Source organism: Ornithorhynchus anatinus, chromosome 6 (genome assembly GCF_004115215.2).
Source record: "Ornithorhynchus anatinus isolate Pmale09 chromosome 6, mOrnAna1.pri.v4, whole genome shotgun sequence".
NCBI classification, from domain to species: Eukaryota; Metazoa; Chordata; class Mammalia; order Monotremata; family Ornithorhynchidae; genus Ornithorhynchus; species Ornithorhynchus anatinus.
The window spans coordinates 1,709,521-1,726,423 of record NC_041733.1 but is presented as its reverse complement, the minus strand read 5'-3'; the positions used below and the strand labels follow the sequence as shown (position 1 = coordinate 1,726,423).

Genomic DNA, 16,903 nt, shown 5'->3' with positions numbered 1-16,903 from the left:
GGGGGGTGGCTTTTTTTTTTTGGTTCGTTTCAGGGCTCTGTCGGGCGAATTCACTACAGCGCTGTTTGGATTTTCTTCACAGGATGAAGGAAGCGTTAAAGAAATCCCAATTACCCACCACGTGAAAGAAGGCTGTGAAAAGGCAGATCCTGCCCAGTTTGAGTTGCTCAAGGTTCTTGGTCAGGGATCTTTCGGAAAGGTAAGGAGAGCCGGCTCCGGCTTCCCGCGCCCGCTTCCTCGGGCCACGGGCGACGGGCGGGCGGGACCCCCGTGTCCTCGGCCCAAGCGGAGCGGCGCGGCTCAGTGCGAAGGGCCCGGGCCTGGGAGTCGGAGGTCATGGGTTCGAATCCCGGCTCCGCCGCTTGCCGGCTGGGTGACTGGGGGCGGGTCACTTCGCTTCTCGGCCTCAGTGACCTCGTCTGCAGAAGGGGATGAAGACTGGGGCCCGTCGTGGGACATCCTGTTCACCTTGTATCCCCCCAGCGCTTAGGAAAGTGCTTTGCACAGAAGCGCTTAAGAATGCCACCGTTATTATTATAAGCGCAGGAACCGCCGTCGAGGCCCGATCCCTCTCCCCGCAGCGTCTCATGAGCTGTGGATGGGAAAACCCGTTCCTCTCCTTCTCTTCTTCCTCCATTCCGGATCCTCCGCTGTCCTGCCTTCCCTCACCTCACCGCCAGTGGAATCCCCAGTTCCCCCCGGTGTCTTCAGCAACCGCCCGGTCTTGGGCCGACCCGGGCGCGCTTAAAAAAAGCCGTCCTCCCGTAGCTCCCCGGCCCACAGACGCACGTTCCCTCGGCCGGCTTCCTACCCCGCGGTTCCTCGGCCTAGTGGAAAGCGCCCGAAGGAATCCCGCTCCTGTGGACCAAAGGGTCAGAAGGAAATAGGGAATCAAGCCGCCGTTTCCCTGCGGGGCGAACCGCTGTGTCGCCTCAGCCAGTCAGTGGTATTTATTGAGCTCTTACCGTGTGGAGATCACCGTCCCGAGCACTTGGGAGAGTACAGTACAGCGGTAAACAGGCACGTTCCCTGCCCACAGTGAGTTTAAGGTCTAGTCATCCTGAAGCGGGAGAGGCAGGTTTTCCCAAGTGGGCCAGGGGTCACCTGGGAGGCTGGAGTGACTTTTCGTTCGTTCATTCAGTTGCATTTATTGAGTGTTTACTGTCATTCATTCTCATCCCCTCGATTCCATTTATCGCTATCGTCCTCGTCCGTCCGTCTCCCCCGATTAGACCGTGAGCCCGTCAGAGGGCAGGGACTGTCCCTATCTGTTACCGATTTGTCCATTCCAAGCGCTTAGTACAGTGCTCTGCACATAGTAAGCGCTCGATAAATGCTGTGGAATGAATGAATGAATGAATGAATTGAGCGCTTACTATGTGCGGAGCACTGTATGAAACACTTGGAAAGTACAATCCGGCAACAGATAGAGACAATCCCTACCCAACAACGGGCCCACTTTACTTCCCCCTCCCACCTCTCTCTCTCGTTTTCTCTCTCTCATTCTCTCTCTCTCATTCTCTCATTCTCTCAATTTCTCTCTCTCATTCTCTCTCTCTCATTCTCTCATTCTCTCTCTCATTCTCTCATTCCCTCTCATTCTCTCTCTCATTCTCTCATTCTCTCATTCTCTCTCATTCTCTCTCCCTCCCCTGAGAGGAGGGGAGATGCTGCCAACTGCTCAAGTGGGATGAATTCCCACTTAGGGAAATAATAATGGTACTTGTTAAAGCACCTACTATGTGCTAAGCTTTGAGGAAGGTACAAATCAAGCAGGTCGGACACTGTCCCTGTCCCCCATGGGGCTCCCGGTCTCAATCCCCATTTTACAGATGAGGTAAGTGAGGCCCAGAGAAGTGACTCACCCAAGGTCACCCAGCAGACATGTGGCGAAAAAGCTGGGATTAGAACCCAGGTCCTTCTGACTCTCAGGCTCATGCTCTATCCACTAAGCCACGTTCATTCGTTCATTCATTCACTAGTATTTATTGAGCGCTTACTATGTGCAGAGCACTGTACTAAGCGCTTGGAACGAACAAGTCGGCAACAGATAGAGACGGTCCCTGCCGTCCGACGGGCTCACGGTCTGATCGGGGGAGACGGACGGACGGGAACGATGGCGATGAATACAGTGGAGGGGAAGAACATCACGTAAAAACAATTCTTAACCACTGGACTCCCTGTCCCTCGGCTCGGGGCCGTCACCGTGCCGGTTCCAGAGGTCGCTGCTGCAGGTTCGAGTCGTGGTCTTCGGTCGGGGGTGCGGGCCCGCCCGGCCCCTGCCCGGGCTCAGGTTTTGGGTCCCCCCGACTCCCTGCAGCCCAGCCCCGGGCCGGGGTAGGGCGAGCCCTCTCCGCTTCCTTCCCGCCGGGGGCCCCGAGAGTCCCGGGAGTAAGATGAAACCGCAGCGAGGGGATCGAGGAGGAATCGGACGAGGCGGTTGGAAGGGCAGAGCCGGGTTGAACCTAGCTCACGGGACAGCAGCTGCTGTCCGAGGTCGTGGGTTCCGATCCCGGCTCCGCCACTCGCCAGCTGTGTGACTTGGGGCGAGTCACTTCACTTCTCTGGGCCTCAGTGACCTCATCTGTAAAATGGGGATGAAGACTGTGACCCCTCTGTGGGACAACCCGATAACCTGGTCTCTAACCCAGCGCTGAGAACAGTGCTCGGCACATAGTAGGCGCTTAACAGGTACCATCATTATGTGGCTCAGTGGAAAGAGCCTGGGCTTCGGAGTCAGAGGTCATGGGTTCGACTCCCGGCTCTGCCCCGTGTCAGCTGCGTGACTGTGGGCGAGTCACTTCACTTCTCTGGGCCTCAGTGACCTCATCTGTAAAATGGGGATTAACCGTGAGCCTCACGTGGGACGACCTGATGACCCTGTATCTACCCCAGCGCTTGGAACATAGTAAGCACTTAACAAATGCCAGCGTTATCATTATCCTTATATCCCGGAGGTACGAGAGCCCAGGCCCGGCCTCCGTTCGCTTCGGGGTCCTTCTCGGGAAACCGGCCGACTCACCCCCTTCCTTCTGTCGAAGCGAGCGTCCGGTGGGGAAGGAGAGAGCCCCTCTCGTTTAACCTGGAATCGGGGGCGCCCGCCGCTCCTTGGGAAAAGCGAGCCGCTCCGGCGGGACAGGTGACGTTAAGCTAGAGAGACCCGGAGAGAGAGAGAGACAGAGAGATACGGAGCTGGTCTGAGTGGGTTGGGGCGATTCGGAGCCAGGGCCTGAAAATACCTGTGGAAAGCAGGCAGGCAGGCGTCAGAGGAACTCGTTTCTGACTCGCGAGCTGAAATTCCGCGGGGGCGTTGTCGGCTTTGCCTCCTGTACTTCTCCGTGCGCTCCCGCCAGCTGCGGCACAGTCGCTCGGCAGGGTGACGTCACTCGTGTAGGCACCGTGTAGGTGTAACCGGTTCCGAGCTGAACCTGAGCGGGAACGGGACCGGGGCTCTGATTCACCTCGGCGTGGAAGCAATTTCAAGAAACCCGGGGCTGCCAAATCCGGCCGCCGCTCGGCTCCGGAGGCGCCGGGGGGGGGGGGGGGGGGGGGGGGGGGGCGCAAAACGCTCCCCAGGGGGTCCGGGGCCGGACTCGGTGTTAGACGACGACGGGAGTCGTCTCGTCGGGGCCCGGTCGGAGGCGGAGGCCGCCAGGTGCGGGACGGTCAGCCGGCCGGTCTTTCCGAACCTTGGTTCCGGCCAGCCGCGTCATTTAGGGCCACGTGGGTGGGACCGGAGCCAGGTCGGAGGAGCAGGAAGCCCATCGCCACGTGCGACGCCCTACGCACGACAAGCGGGAGATTCCCGGGCCGGAGAGGGCCCCGGCTGCCCGGGCCCGCAAGGCGTCAACATCAGCCCCCCTCCCCGGACGCCCCCTGAATCCCATTGCGGCACCGAGTGGGACCCGGGGAACTCGAACCCGGTACCCTTCAGAAGTCAGGGACCTGGAGGCAGATCTTTCCTAATAGTAGTAATAACTGGTACTTGCTAAGCGCTTACAATGTGCCGGGCGCTGTACTAAGCGCCGGGGTGGATACAGCAAATGGGGTTGGACACGGTCCCGGTCCCTCGTGGGGCTCACAGTCTTAACCCCCTTTCTCTGCCACTTGTCGGCCGTGTGACTGTGGGCGAGTCACTTCACTTCTCTGGGCCTCAGTGACCTCATCTGTAAAATGGGGATTAACCGTGAGCCTCACTTGGGACGACCTGCTTACCCTGTATCTCCCCCAGCGCTTAGAACGGTGCCCTGCACATAGTAAGCGCTTAACAAATACCAACATTATTATTATAACTGAGGCACAGAGAAGTGAAGCGATTTTGCCCGAGGCAGAGTCCCAGAGCAGAAAAGTGGCGGAGCTGGGATTAGAACCCATGACCTCCCGACTCCCCGGGAGTGCTCTATCCACTACACCACGCTGCTTCCTGCTCAGCGCCGGATAACGCCCGGGCACCTGGACCCTCGCGACTGATAGGAGGCCTTTTATCGATATTTGAACATGGGCCCGTGACGCCACGGCAGGCCGTCGGAATCGGGGAGGCCTGCTTGAGAAGCAGCGTGGCTCAGTGGAAAGAGCCTGGGCTTTGGAGTCGGAGATCATGGGTTCGAATCCCTGCTCCGCCGCTTGTCAGCTGGGTGACTTGGGGCGAGTCACTTCACTTCTCTGGGCCTCAGTGACCTCATCTGTAAAATGAGGATTAAGACTGTGAGCCCCACGTGGGGCGACCTGATTCCCCTGTGTCTACCCCGGCGCTTAGAACAGTGCTCTGCACATAGTAAGCGCTTCGCAGATAGCGACATTATTATTATTATTATTATTCCCCGACTGGGTCTTTCCCAGCGGGATGGGTGTTCTAGCCCCGGATGGGTTCGCGGGGTCTCCCCAGCCACGTCAAGAAAGCCACCTGGAGTCTGGAGCTGTTAAACTATAATCCTTTTTTCTGCCAAAGCTGCTCTCCTTTTTTTTTTTTCTAAATGGTAATGAAGTGGTTATTGGGTGCCAGGCACAGAATAATAATAATAATAATAACGTTGGTATTTGTTAAGCGTTTACTACGTGCAGAGCACCGTTCTAAGCGCTGGGGGTGATCCAGGGTAATCAGGTCGTCCCACGTGAGGCTCACGGTTAATCCCCATTTTACAGATGAGGTCACTGAGGCACAGAGAAGTGAAGTGACTCGCCCAAAGTCACACAGCTGACAAGCGGCAGAGCCGGGAGTCGAACCCGTGACCTCCGACTCCGAAGCCCAGGTTCATTCCACTGAGCCACGCTGCTTCCCAGAACTAAGCGCTGGGCCAGATAATAACGATGATGGTATTTGTTAAGCGCTTACTGTGTTCGTTCGTTCATTCAATGGTATTTATTGAGCGCTTACTGTGCGCAGACCACCGTACCGAGCGCTCGCAATGGACAAATCGGCAACAGATAGAGACGGTCCCTGCCCTTTGACGGGTTTACGGTCTAATCCGGGGAAGCACTCTTCCAAGCGCCGGGGTAGATACGAGGTCATCAGGTCGTCCCACGTGGGGCTCGCGGTCTTCATCCCCATTTTCCACATGAGGGAACTGAGGCGCAGAGAAGAGAAGTGACTTGCCCGAAGTCACCCAGCTGACCAGTCGCGGAGCCGGGATTCGAACCCGTGACCTCTGACTCCCAAGCCCGGGCTCTCTCCACTGAGCCACGCTGCCCCTCCAAGATACGGGGTTGTCAGGTTAGACCCAGTCCCTGTCGTAGTCGGGGGCCCCAGGCTTCATCCCCACTTTACAGGCGAGATAACCGAGGCCCAGGGAAGGGGAGTGACTGGCCCGAGGTCACACGGCAAACGAGCGCGGAGCCGGGATTAGGAGCCAGGGCCTCTGAATCCCAGACCGGGGCGCTTTCCACTAGGCCACGCAGCTTCTCCTTCGCACTTATATGGACAGCGGGCATTTGACCGGTGCTGGGGACAGGAGCGTCGGACAGCGGACAGCGATCATATTGGTATTTGTTAAGCGCTTACTATGTGCAGAGCGCTGTTCTAAGCGCCGGGGGAGATACAGGGTCATCAGGTGGCCCCACGGGAGGCTCCCGGTCTTCATCCTCATTTTCCAGATGAGGGAACTGAGGCCCAGAGAAGCGAAGTGACTCGCCCACGGTCCCACGGCTGACGAGTGGCAGAGCCGGGAGTCGAACCCGTGACCTCTGACTCCGGAGCCCGGGCTCTTTCCACTGAGCCACGCCGCTTCCCGAGCGAGAGATACCTGGACTCAGACCCCCCGCCCCAAGCCCCCCGAGGACATCGGGTCCTCAGAGGTCCAGCGGGGTCGCCTACAGTTTCCTTCCAGGTGGAGAGGGCCCCGGGAGCTCCTAGTAGTTCCCTAGACCGTCAGCTCGTCGTGGGCAGGGGACGTGGCCGTTTATTGCTGCAGTGGACTCTCCCAAAGTGCTCAGTACAGTGCTCTGCACGCAGTAAACGCTCCGGAAAGGTGATGGGGTGAACGAACCCACGGGAGTGACCCGAGCGCCTCTTTCCGCCAGCACCTCTCCGGGTTCTGCGGGGAGACCCGGGGCCTTTCCTGGAGCACCCCCGCTTCCCGTTTCAGTCGTGGCCCCCGGCCACCACGGCAGGGCTCAGCTAGGATTTAGAGGCAGTGCGGGCTAGCGGTCGGAGCTCGGGCCTGGGAGTCGGCGGGACCTGGGTTCTAGTCCCGGCTCTGCCGCTTGTCCGCTGCGGGACCTCGGGCGAGTCGCTTCAGTTACCTCATCTGCGAAACGGGGATTAAGACCGCGAGCCGCCCGTGGGACTATTCGATTCTTGTGGGACTATTTGATATCTCGATTCTGTTTAGTCGCCATCGGTTTTTACGAGACGTCCTTCCCCTCGACTCTATCCATCGCCGTCGTTCCCGTCCGTCCGTCTCCCCCCGATCGGACCGCGAGCCCGTCGAACGGCGGGGACCGTCTCTGTCTGTTGCCGACTCGTTCATTCCAAGCGCTCAGTCCGGTGCTCGGCACACAGTGAGCGCTCGATAAATACTGTCGAATGAGTGAATGACAAGAACTACGTCCAGCCTGAGGAGCTCAGGCCGTGCTTCACACACAGTGAGCACTTTAGTACCATTATTATTATTATCGCTATCATTAATATTATTATTCCACGTTGACAGTGTCTTCCCTGGGTTTTTTCCCAGGTTTTTCTTGTACGGAAGATCATCGGGCCAGATGCCGGACAGCTCTACGCAATGAAAGTGTTAAAGAAAGCTTCTTTAAAAGGTAGGGCACCCTTCGGCCTGAGACTTGGAAAACAGAACCTCCTTTGAAAAATGCCCCGGTGAGCGGGTTCAGGACAGGTGGGTTTGAAATGGTAGATCGAGGCATTTTCCAGAAGCAGCGTAGCTCAGTGGCAAGAGCCCGGGCTTGGGAGTCGGAGGACATGGGTTCGAATCCCAGCTCTGCCACTTGACAGCTGCGTGACTGGGGGCAAGTCCCTTCACTTCTCTGTGCCCCAGTTCCCTCATCTGTGAAATGAGGATGAAGACCGTGAGCCTCACGTGGGACCACCTGATGACCCTGCTTCGACCCCAGTGCTTAGAACAGTGCTCTGCGCGTAGTAAGCGCTTAACAGATACCAGCGTTATTCTTTTCCCGCCACTCGTCCTGTAGCGGGCCGTAAATGTAGTTCCGGTCCTCTTCCCGGGAAGTGCTCCGGTGGGGGCTTGGAGCCCCGTGGGATTTAAGTGGGGAGATGACGGCGGCGCCCCCCACCTCGGTCAGTCGGTCGTATTTGTTGAGCGTTTACTGTGTGCGGAGCACTGTACCGCTTGGGAGAGTATAATACGGGAACAAGCAGACACGTTCCCTGCCCACAGCGCGCTTGCGGTCTAGGGGGACGACCTCCTGTTTCGGGGCGGACGGTCAGGCCCCCCGCTTCTCTCTGTCCATGCCTTCGGGGTCTCTCTCCGTGTCCCCGCAGCCCGGCGGGGCGCTCCCACCGGTCGGTCGCGAGTGTGGGCCGCCCGAGCACCCTGGGACGCGCCCTGAACTGGGCCCGCCGGGCGGGTGGGGGCTTCCCGCCTGGACGAAATCAGTGGCTTGTGAGGGAAAAGCGGTGTGACCTAGTGGATAGAGCCCGGGGCTGGGGGTCAGAAGGACCTGGGTTCTGACGCCGGCCCTGCCACTTAAAAATAATAATAAGTAGAGTGGCATTTGGCGGTCGGTCAGTCGTAGCTATCGAGCGCTTCCCGTGGGCCAAGTACTGTACTGGACACTGGGGAGGGTACAAGGCAGCGATAAACAGACACGTTCCCTGCCCACAACAAGCTTTGTGAAGTGCTTTCTACGCGCCAAACGTTATACTAAGAGCTGGGGGAGATACAAGATAATCGGGTCCACGTAGGGCTCGCCGTCTCCTGTCCGTCCGTCTCCCCCGACTGTGAACCCGTCGGTGGGCGGGGATTGTCTCTGTCCGTTGCCGAATTGCACGTTCCCGGCCTTAGCACAGTGCGAAGCGGCGTGGCTCGGTGGGAAGAGCTTCGGAGCCAGAGGTCATGGGTTCGACCCCCGGCTCGGCCGCCCGTCAGCCGTGGCACCGTGGGCGAGTCACTTCACTTCTCTGGGCCTCAGTTCCCTCATCTGTAAAATGAGGATTAACTGTGAGCCTCACGTGGGACGACCCGATGACCCTGCATCTCCCCCAGCGCTCAGAACGGTGCTCTGCACATAGTAAGCGCTTCACAAATACCAACATCATTGTCAAGCGCTTAGTACAGTGCTCTGCGCATAGTAAGGGCTCAATAAATGCTACTGAACGAATAAGCGCTCGATAAATACTGTTGAATGAATGAATAGGCAGGAGATCAGGTATCGAATCCCCATTTTGCAGACGTGAGAACCGAGGCACAGAGAGGTCAAGTGATTTGCCCAAGGTCCCACAGCAGGTAGGTAGCATAGCTGGGATTAGAACCCACATCCTCTGACTCCCAGGCCCAGGCTCTTTCCATTAGTCCGTGCTGCTTCCCATTCGTCACTTTTCCCATTACTCCGGTGGTCTGCTGGGTGACCTCGGGCGGGTCACTTCACTTCTCTGTGCCTCAGCGACCTCATCCGTAAAATGGAGATTAAGACTGTGAGCCCCACGTGACACTTGGACGTTGTCGAACCCGGTTAGCTTGAATCCACCCCAGCCCTAGTACAGTGCCTGACACATGAGAAGCGGGTGGCTCAGTGGAAAGAGCCCGGGCTTGGGAGTCGGAGGTCATGGGTTCGAATGCCGGCTCTGCCGCCCGTCAGCCGTGGGACCGTGGGCGAGTCACTTCACTTCTCTGGGCCTCAGTTCCCTCATCTGTAAAATGGGGATTAACTGTGAGCCTCACGTGGGGCGACCCGATTCCCCTGTATCTCCCCCAGCGCCTAGAAAGTGCTCTGCACATAGTAAGCGCTTAACAAATATCAACATTATTATTATTATTATTGTTATCTAGCGCTAACACAAGCCTGGGCAGAGTTCAGAGGGCAACGAGTTGAAATTAACTCTCCTCCTACTGACTGCCATTCTGGCTTGCTTATAAGGCTGAGACATTTTGGTCTTTCTTTGGTAAGGAGCCACTTCATATTCACATTACGCAACTGGAGCTAAAAGAAATGAAATTCAGGCCCTACATATCGTGCAGAATGTTAGGTATCTGGTTTTCAGTATTTTTGTAGGGGCTTTGTGCTCGTGTCTATCTCGCCGCCGACCCCTTACCCACATAACAATAATAATAATAATAACGTTGGTATCAGTACGTACTACCGTTGCAAGCGCCGGGGTAGACACAGGGGAATCAGGTTGTCCCACGTGGGGCTCACGGTCTTCATCCCCGTTTTACAGAGGAGGGAACTGAGGCACCGAGAAGTGAAGTGACCCGCCCACAGTCACGCAGCTGACGGGCGGCCGAGCCGGGATTCGAACCCATGACCTCCGACCCCAAAGCCCGGGCTCTTTCCACTGAGCCACGCTGCCCCCGCCCACATGCCACCTCTGGCCTGGAACTTCCTCCCCCTCCATAGTTGCCAGATCACCAGTCTCCCCACTCCCCAGGCCTTATTCAAATCCCGTCTCCTCCGAGAGGCCTTCCCTGATTCAGCCCTCTCATTTCCCCTACTCCCTCTCCCTTCTGCGTCACCCTTGCACTCGGATGTACCCTTCATCCATCCCACCCACAGCGCTTGAGGAGCAGCGTGGCTCAGTGGGAAGAGCCCGGGCTTTGGCGTCGGAGATCATGGGTTCGAATCCCTGCTCTGCCGCCTGTCAGCTGTGTGACTTTGGGCGAGTCACTTCACTTCTCCGTGCCTCAGTTCCCTCATCTGGAAGACGGGGATGAAGACTGGGAGCCCCACATGGGACAACCCGATGTCCCCGTATCTACCCCAGCGCTCAGAACGGTGCTCTAGTAAGCGCTTAACGAATGCCAACATTATTATTACTTCTGTACATATCCGTAATTTATTTTAATGTCTGTCTCCCGCTCTAGGCTGCGAGCTCCTTGTAGGCAGAGAATTTGTCTACCAACTCTGTTGCATTGTACACTCCCTAGCATTTGGTACAGTGCTCTGTGTACAGTGAGCACTCCGTAAACATGACGGGTTTTAAAAATCTGTGGTGGTGATGGCTTTTACCAAGCACTTCTATATACACCAAGCACCGCGCTACGCTCTGGTATAGTAGAGAAGCAGCGGGGCTCACTGGAAAGAGCACGGGCTTGGGAGCCAGAGGTCAGGGGTTCGAATCCCGGCTCTGTCCACTGTGTGGCTGGGGGCAAGTCACTTTACTTCTCTGTGCCTCAGTTCCCTCATCTGGAAAATGGGGATGAAGACTTGTGAGCCTCATGTGAGACAACCCGATTACCCTGTATCTACCCCAGCGCTTAAAACAGTGCTCTGCACATAGTAAGCGCTTAACAAATACCAACGTTATGATGATGATGATGATGATGATGATGATCGGATTGTGCTCGTCATTCCCTTATTGTCATGATTGGATTGTTCCCTGTCAAACAGGTGGGGAGAGGGGCCTCATCCATTGTGCCAATTGATGCTGTTTTCACAGCCACTTTTCCCCTTCCCTTGAAGGCTAGGGAGTGAAAATGGAAAAAAAAAAAAAAAAAATCTGGAATTGACCACACAAATCCTGAAGATGGATTAAGAAACGGACCTTTTAGAAAACAAAAAAATAGGGACTGTCTGCAGGAAGTCCGTGAGAATGAGGGATAGGTGAAAAGAGGTAACAGAGGCTTAACTCCAGGTATTCAAGTTAACCAACGTGAACTGAGAGTCAAATGAAAAGAAATTTCACATGTCTACGATGTCACTCTTTCAGACTTTTTGTAAGGTACTTTGCGTGTTTCCTTTCCAGTTCGAGATAGAGTTCGTACAAAGATGGAAAGAGATATACTCGTGGAAGTAAATCACCCATTTATTGTCAAATTGCACTATGGTAAGTATTTTGTCACTTAAAGGGGTAGCAGAAAACTAAGGCTCCCTGGAGGTGGGTGAGGGGTCCCGTCAGAAACCCCGTCGGAAACCCGCCCGACATTGGCCTCTAGTGCCCTACCGGTGCCCGTCACCGTGCCGGATGTGGTCTCTACCTAGGTGCCCCTAAGACACCGAGGGCCTGGTCCCCATTAAAAGGCCCCGCTCTGAACGCGTCCGAAACGGGAGCGTTCCGAAAGCCCAGACGTCATTCCAAAAGGCCGTCGCTCCCGGGTCGGCTCCGTCCTCCGGACTGACGGCTGATCCACCAAGATCCTTGGAGCCGACGGGGAGAAGCTCATCGGAGCCTCCCGCGTTGAGCCGAGGGTGGGGGGCGCGAGGGCTCTGGCTCGTCCACCGGGCAAGCAGGGAAGAAGGCGTCCATTTTCTCATCTGTCTGGGCCGAGAGACCTCGGCCCGAGGGCGGCTGAGGCTCCGTGGCGTCTCGGAAGGGCCGATTCCCACTCGCCCCCCCCCCCTCCCCCCCCGCCCGCTTAGAGGTCCGGTGTTCTCTCGGGCACCGTCACAGGATTTCTTCCACTCACCGGACCAACTTTGGAGCCCCGACCCAGCCCATCTTCATCTCTAGAACAGCCCTTTTCTTGGCGTCAGCCGTCTCGGCCTAATCTCTAAGACCTTAGTCACCAGCCCTGGGTCCGCCGGGATTTTCAAGGACCGGGTCACACTCTGTCCACGTTGAGATTCTTTTCCTGTGGTGAATTTGGATTTCCCTATCCGTCGCAAACCCCCCGTTCCAGCCCCCGGTTCCATCCTCTCCTCTTCTGTTCTACATCTCCAGCCCCCGAGACAGATCTCCACGCTTTAGACTTGAGAAGAGCCATCCAATGGTGATTTAGATTCCCCCAGGGACCGCCCCCGATGGACAAGTGGCCGTTGGTTTCCCGGAACCCCAACGTGCTGTTTCTAGGTTAAGCGGTTCATCCCCGAGTGCATCCTTTCCTGCTCCAGGCCATTCTCTGAGGGGCATTTATCCTTCCCTCTCTCTGTTCATCGGATCCCCCGCCCCGCCGGGTTCTTCCAGTCGCCCCCTTTATCACGCTTCACCCTCCGCCCTCCCAGAAGGCTTCTTCGGCATCCCCCGCGCCCATCTTTGGAGAAACGAGTTCTCTTCCCATCGTCTCCAAAGGCCCGTGTGTCCGGGATCAGCCGGGATTTAGGCCTCGCAGGAGAACCATCCGGTAAATGGGCTGAACTCTCCGGGCTTGAGGTCAACCGATCCGTCGCGTTGAGCTACTGAGACGCTGCCCCAGAGCGAACGGTCCCTGCCCTCGAGGAGCCCACATTGTAGCTGACAGCCTTTGCACCCGGAAGGCAGCTGGATCCTAAGGGAGGCGGGTCCCGGGAGTGAATTCCCCAAGGGAGAACCCACCTGGTCCCCACGCCTCCCGAGACCTCCAGTTCCGGGAAGCAGTCCCGCTTTTCCTCCCGCACCGGCAGCGCGAGCCACTTCTCAGGACGGCAGGGCAACCCTTCACGGAGCCGGGATCTTGAATTCCTCCGTCAGCCACCCGGAGGACGCCGCTTGGACGAGGATTGCTCTCGGGCAGGACAGGGCGCGCGTGGCCCGTCACCCGTTGTCCCGTTGGTTCTGCTTTCTCTTGTAAAGGGAAGCCGGACGAGAGGGCAAGGACCGCTTCGCTCTCTGTTCGGCAGCCAGCGCCCAAGACCAAACACAGGCACTGTTTGGTCGTGATCGTTTTGGTCAGAAGTTCGACGTCTGTAGGCCTGACTTGATTTGCTCGTCTCCACCCCGGCGCTTAGTTCAGGGCCTGGCGCATAATAAGCGCTTAACAAATACCGTCATTATTATCATTATTACTGTTATCTCCTCCAGGCCTTCCCTGATTTAAACCCTATTTCCTTGTCTTCAGCTCCCTTCTGAGTCTTCCTGACTTGCTGTCTTTACTCACCCCCCCCCCCCTCGCAGCCCCACAGTACTTACGTACATATCTGTAATTTGCCTGTTTTTTTTAATATCAGTGTCTCTCTCCCCCTCAAGACCGTAAGCTCGTCGCGGGCAGGGAATGTGTCCGTTTATTGTTACATAGCAGTCTCCCAAGCGCTTAGCACAGTGCTGTGCACACAGTAACTGCTCGGTGAATACGATCGACTGACTGACAAAGCAATATATTAAGATGTTGAAATACTTAAGCGTGTTTAAATATTAATTTATACTTTCCCCCCCCGAAATCAGCCTTTCAGACAGAAGGGAAGCTCTATTTAATATTGGATTTTCTCAGGGGAGGAGATGTCTTCACACGATTGTCCAAAGAGGTAAGTATCTGCATCGTATCATCCTTCTGGCATTCCTAGAGCTAGAAAAAGAGCGGGAACAGCCCGCTTTCCCCTATTTTTGCTTGTTCCTGTGAAACACTGACCTATCTGTCCGTTCTCTTCTCGAATGATCTGACCGGTTTGGTGCCGGGCTACGGATGTCTCGAAGCAGCTTCGAGAGAGAGTCCCCTGGAGGAGACTACCGTTTTCCTTTCAGTCGTGTACCTATAGCTCCTTTCGAGTAGGGACTAACACAATGGTGCGATCAGTCGAAATTGAATACTTGTAGCCTAGGAGGGGGTCGGGGAACAATGTAGTAACGGACACACATTTTTGTAAGTAGACCCCTTTCCGTTTTTCTCTGATGCTTGTAGTAGTTTAGAAATCATATTTGTGTTTCGCTCAATGTCGAATATTTTGTAATTCACACCATCCGGGGTAAAACTTGACTGTTTGTTGTTCCCGACTTTTTTTTTTTATTATTGCTATTAATATGAATGGGGATAGAAAGTCAATAGGATGACGCTTTTCCGTTGGGGTAGGATAGGAGAATAGTTCGCGTGTGTGCTTTTACCTGTGATTAAGCGCGTCGCTAAACTCTGTCCCGTTTTGTAACTTCGCCTCCGTGGTACCGAACCAAAAAAAGCCCCATCTGTAGTCTCCAAAAGCGAAGGATTTAGCACCTCGCGCAGTTGATTGACCGATTAGACGGGTAATGGTGCCGCTTGTTCGTTCCTGTTAAATTCCCGCCGCGGCTGATTAGACATAAGGCAGAAGCACTACAGTTCCGGTTGGCCGACACAGAGCTCCCTCTGGCCAAGTCCGTTGAACCCGGGAAATTTACATAAGGCCCGGGCTCGTCGCCCTGACGGTCTCGAGGGGAGCAGCGGTTCTCAGCGTCGGGGCTTGGCGTTCTCCCGCCACGGGCTGCCGTCCAGGGGGACCGGAGGTCGGGGCTGTGGGTGGGCCGGGGCGGGAGGGAGGCAGGCCCGGGCTCGGCTCGCAGGAAATGACCGTTCCACCCTGGGCCAGCCTCTCTAGGTTTCCCATCCAAGCCGCCGCTGCCGGGAGTGGCCCAGGATGGCTGGGAGTGGGTTCCGGCCCCGCTTCCGGGATCCAGGCGAGGAAAACCACTTCCTCCTTAGGTGATCTGAACACGATTGTCAGTGGAGCGGATTACTAGGGGGAAAAAAAAAAAAGTACTCTGAATTTCAGTGTTCTGTTGGATCCTTGAGATGATTAGAAATTGGGGAAAGTCAGAGATGTCTGAGCTGGTGACGGGGGTGGGGGGAGTGGTGTGTGTGTGTGTGTGTGTGTGTGTGTATGTGTCTGGCTCAAGGAACCGCACTTTCCGTTTTCAGACTCGGTTAAAACGTTCGGGGAGGTGGCAGTCCTTTTTTTTTATTTTAATTTTGAAGTTTGCAGCTCTAGGAATTGAAGCAAAGATCAGAAGGTAAATCTATACAGTTCTTATTAGGTTATGTTTACAGAGGAAGATGTGAAATTCTACCTCGCAGAACTGGCCCTTGCTTTGGATCATCTGCACAGCCTGGGGATTGTGTACAGGGACCTGAAGCCAGAAAAGTAAAGTAAAAAGTATTCTCCTCTACTGTTTGTACCTCTGTTGCACTGTTCCCCCGCCTCCCCTCCTGACCTGTTGCCCGGTTTCATGGGAAAACTCCCAGGGAAGTCAAAGCCACCCTGGGCTAGAGATGCAGAGTTAAAATAACCACGGCGACTTTTCAGACACGTTTGCCGTTTTAGTGAGCGACCTTTTGGGTATTGGCTCGTTTTAAGTATGTGACAATATTTTATCGATGTGTTTTGGTGAATTTGAATTTTAATTTTCAGCATTTTGCTTGATGAAGCAGGACATATCAAGTTAACAGGTAGGTAAATTTTCTTAGCACAGCTAATTCATAACCTGTACAGTTTACTTGATTGTCCCAGTGATTTTTGTCACCTAGATTTTATCCCCTCCATGTTTTCTGTTTTCTCTCCCCCTTTCTTCTTGGATTCGGTTTGCATTATAGCTGTAGGTTTAGTATCACTGTAGAAAAATAATCTCCTCATTCTCATAGAATTGCCATCCTTGTTTAAGGCGGGGCATTTTCCTGACAGAAAAAATAGGACAGTAATAATAATAACGGTGATGAAAGTATCCATCGGTCGTATTTACTGAGCGCTTACCGTGTGCAGAGCACTTCAGTAAGCACTTGGGAGAGTAAAACACAGCTTTATCACAGACACATTCCCCGCCCACAATGAGTTTACAGTGTAGGGGAGAGTCAGACATTAATATAAATAAATCGATTACAGATACGTGCATAAGTGCTGGGGGCGTTGAGAGGGTGATGAATGAAGGGAGCAAATCAGGGCGATTCAGAAGGGGAGTGGGAAAGAGGAAACGAGTGCTTGGTCAGGGAAGGCTTCTGGGAAGAAATGCCTTCAGTAAGACTTTGAAAGTGGGGAGAATAATCGTCTCTCGGATATGGAGAGTGAGGACGTTCCGGGCTGATTTGTCTATTATTAATGTTGCTGTGTGTTATGTCAGTCAATCAGTGGTATTTGAGGTGCTTACGGTGTACGGGGCGCTGTACCAAGTGCTTGGGAGAGTGCACACCGCAGAGTTGGTTCCTTACCCACAAGCAGCTCACAGTCTAGAGGCGGGGACAGATATTACTATAAATAAATAATTTATAGGATATCATTTATAGGCATGTATACAAGCGCTTTGGGTCCAAGGGTGGAGCGCACACCAAATGCCCGAAGGTCAGAGACCCAAGTGCACGGATGACATGGAAGGGAGAGGGAGCTGCGGAAAAGAGGGCTTCGTCGGAGAAAGCCCGTTGAAGGGCTTAATAATAATAATAATGTTGGTATTTGTTAAGCGCTTACTATGTGCCGAGCACTGTTCTAAGCGCTGGGGTAGACACAAGGGAATCAGGTTGTCCCACGTGGGGCTCACAGTCGTAATCCCCATTTTACAGATGAGGTCACTGAGGCACAGAGAAGTTAAGTGACTTGCCCACAGTCACACAGCTGACAAGTGGCAGAGCCGAGATTCGAACCCATGACCTCTGACTCCAAAGCCCGTGCTCTTTCCAGTGAGCCACGCGGC

At 55.1% G+C, this 16,903-nt stretch overlaps 1 protein-coding gene across 6 annotated transcripts in view; it reads left to right on the top strand.

The window, feature by feature from the left end:
• Window positions 1-16,903, top strand: part of RPS6KA6 (ribosomal protein S6 kinase A6) — a 91,231-nt gene that overhangs the window by 42,279 nt on the left and 32,049 nt on the right. For 4 of the 6 annotated variants that reach the window (XR_003760460.2, XM_029067202.2, XM_007658814.4 and 1 more), the window contains 6 exons: window positions 83-199; window positions 7,170-7,251; window positions 11,372-11,452; window positions 13,703-13,782; window positions 15,260-15,366; window positions 15,634-15,671. Coding sequence is in view for 5 of the 6 variants with exons in the window: in XM_029067202.2 (XP_028923035.1) it covers window positions 83-199; window positions 7,170-7,251; window positions 11,372-11,452; window positions 13,703-13,782; window positions 15,260-15,366; window positions 15,634-15,671 (505 nt within the window). In the remaining variant the exon portion in view is untranslated. The remainder of the gene's footprint in view (window positions 1-82; window positions 200-7,169; window positions 7,252-11,371; window positions 11,453-13,702; window positions 13,783-15,259; window positions 15,367-15,633; window positions 15,672-16,903) is intronic. The other 2 variants (XM_029067204.2, XM_039912312.1) reach the window with 2 other exon arrangements.